Source organism: Alosa alosa, chromosome 1 (genome assembly GCF_017589495.1).
Source record: "Alosa alosa isolate M-15738 ecotype Scorff River chromosome 1, AALO_Geno_1.1, whole genome shotgun sequence".
NCBI classification, from domain to species: Eukaryota; Metazoa; Chordata; class Actinopteri; order Clupeiformes; family Clupeidae; genus Alosa; species Alosa alosa.
This window is the reverse complement of record NC_063189.1, coordinates 6906424-6908923: the sequence shown is the minus strand read 5'-3', so window position 1 is coordinate 6908923 and position 2500 is coordinate 6906424. Positions and strand designations below refer to the sequence as shown.

The 2500-nt window shown below is 45.1% G+C and overlaps 1 protein-coding gene across 2 annotated transcripts in view; it reads right to left on the bottom strand.

Annotated features, from left to right (window-relative positions):
• The window catches only part of tll1 (tolloid-like 1), a 41078-nt gene that overhangs the window by 24388 nt on the left and 14190 nt on the right, over positions 1-2500 (bottom strand). For both annotated transcript variants that reach the window (XM_048250134.1, XM_048250141.1), the window contains exon 3: positions 2169-2279. In XM_048250134.1, the coding sequence (XP_048106091.1) occupies positions 2169-2279 (111 nt within the window). The remainder of the gene's footprint in view (positions 1-2168; positions 2280-2500) is intronic.

The window sequence follows — 2500 nt, the reverse complement described above, 5'->3', positions numbered from 1 at the left end:
AACACAAGATCACTAAACATTGCTACATTAAATCAGTCAATAAATAGAATAAAAATGTATAAATGACAGATAAAATCACCTGTGTTGTCATAACTTATTCCACGAGTAATGGCTGCTATTTGAACTCTTTTAATATAGTGGGTCTGTAAACATGAGTCCAGCAGGAAGACGCTGGAACTGTGAGGGGACGGGAGTGGTCAATTTGTGTGCATTCTGTACTGCTTGTATGGAATGGTATCTTGGCAAGATGGCATATGTTGGTTGAGGCAATGGGCTTTCAACATCTTGAATAACAACCATCACACATCATCACGCATCACATAGCTGTGCAAGATCCATCAACTGAGTCTAACATCCGATTATTTCTCATTATAGTTTTTTTGCAGAGCAAACGGATGTGATCCTGTTTGTGGTCCGCAAATCAGTGACTTGTGAGCAATGGATTGGGCAAGCTCATCAATGACATCAATAGAGGCATTTCATTCTAGAATTCAGTTCCGCCATGCTCAAATGACTTCAGATTTAATCCAGGTCACTGCCCATTACAAGTGCCATGGATGGACACAGGTCCCAAAGGACCATTACTCAGGTTCATGATAGCAGTCACTCATTAGATGTCTGCATGAAACCCAGCTATTATGAGACATTACCATCTGGCACTCACTCTCACACTGTGCTGTGCTGTGTTCTATGTGATGCGTTGTGCCGTATTGTGCTGTGCTGTGTTCTATGTGATGTGTTGTGCTGTATTGTGCTGTGCTGTGTTGTGTTGTGCTGTGGTTGTGCTGTGCTGTGCTGTGCTGTGCTGTGTTCTATGTGATGTGTTGTGCTGTATTGTGCTGTGCTGTGTTGTGTCGTGCTGTGGTGTGCTGTGTTGTGTTGTGTTGTGCTGTGCTGTGCTGTGCTGTGCTGTGCTGTGTTGTAATGTGCTGTGTTCTATGTGATGTGTTGTGCTGTATTGTGCTGTGCACACGCACGCACACACACACACACACACACACACACATTTTCTACAGCACTATGCAAGTTTTAGTCTAAATCTAGCAAGATAGCTACCTTCAAAACCTTGCAACCACCACCCACTGATAGAAGCTGGCTAACATGCTAACTGGTGTCCTATGGTGAAATAGTCAGCTAGCCTGACGAGCCAGGCCCACATCAAGATGTAGGATCTGGGGAATCGCCATTCGCAGTGCTCAGTCCGAGGGGCGGGATAAACCGTTGTCTTTCAAATTCTCTCTGCACACAATAGGATAGCGCTACAACTCATGAGTCATGCGTTTCCCACCAGCGGAGCTAGTTGGCTAGTTGTTCAAACTTTTGCCTATACACAATGTGATTGGCCTGATCGAAGTTTCATTTTGCCAGCTCGCAAGCCAACGGAGAGTTGCTAGACTACCCTGGCAGCACGCCTCCGCATCGTCCATTTATTTCTGATAATGGACACCACGTCGGGCATTATCCCTTACTTGACACAACCATACAGTAGCCAACAGAATGAATTCTGGGATACTACCAAAACCACACATTTACAGATACTTGAGTTTTGCTCATGACACCAGTGGGCTTTTAGATGTGTGTGGAGTGGAATGGAGTGGAGTGAGATCCCAAATGATGTGCTGGGCATTGGGTGCAAGTCCTCAGCCAAGGGCAGAGTGCTCAAAAAGGTGCATCCTCCACTGGCCACTAACAGTGATGAGCATAAGGCATGCAGGAGGGTCCGACTTCAGCTCCACTACTGTACATTTGAAGAGCTGCTGTTTATGTCCATTTGCTAGTAAATGACAGTGTGTTGAGAGTGAAGACTATAGATAGGCTTAGAATGAGGGTAAGAGTTGGGTTTAGGGGAAAGGGGAAAGGACACAGCAAGTTAGCAGGGGATTTGTATGAGCTTACAGTTTGGGTCGGGTTATGGTTGTGATGTGGTTAGAGAGTTGACAGGTAGGCCGCTTAAGCTTCAGGCCAAGTTGACCTAATGGCTGCAAATAGTCCAAAATGGATATGTTGTAGCAACTCTCTCTCTCTCTCTCTCTCTCTCACTCTCTCTCTCTTTCTCTCTCTCTCTCTCTCTCTCTCTTTCTCACTCTCTCTCTCTCTCTCTCGTGTGTGTATGTGTATGTGTGTATGAGAGAGACAGAGAGGGAATGTGTGCATGTGTGCTCACTCACCAGAGGTGTGTCCTTGCTTCGAGTGTGTGTGATGTGTCAAGTCTATCGTTCTGTCGATCTGAAACATTTTCAAATCTTCTTCATCTAAGGCAATATCTCCCCAGAAGACAGCTGCAAAAAGAGACAAAAACATTTTAATCACATGATGAGATCACATAGAACATGCACAAACACACACACAGACACACACAGATCTAGAACATGCGCACACACATAGAACATGCACACACACACACACACACACACACACACACACACACACACAGAGATCTAGAACATGCGCACACACATAGAACATGCACACACACAGAGATTTAGAACATGCACACACA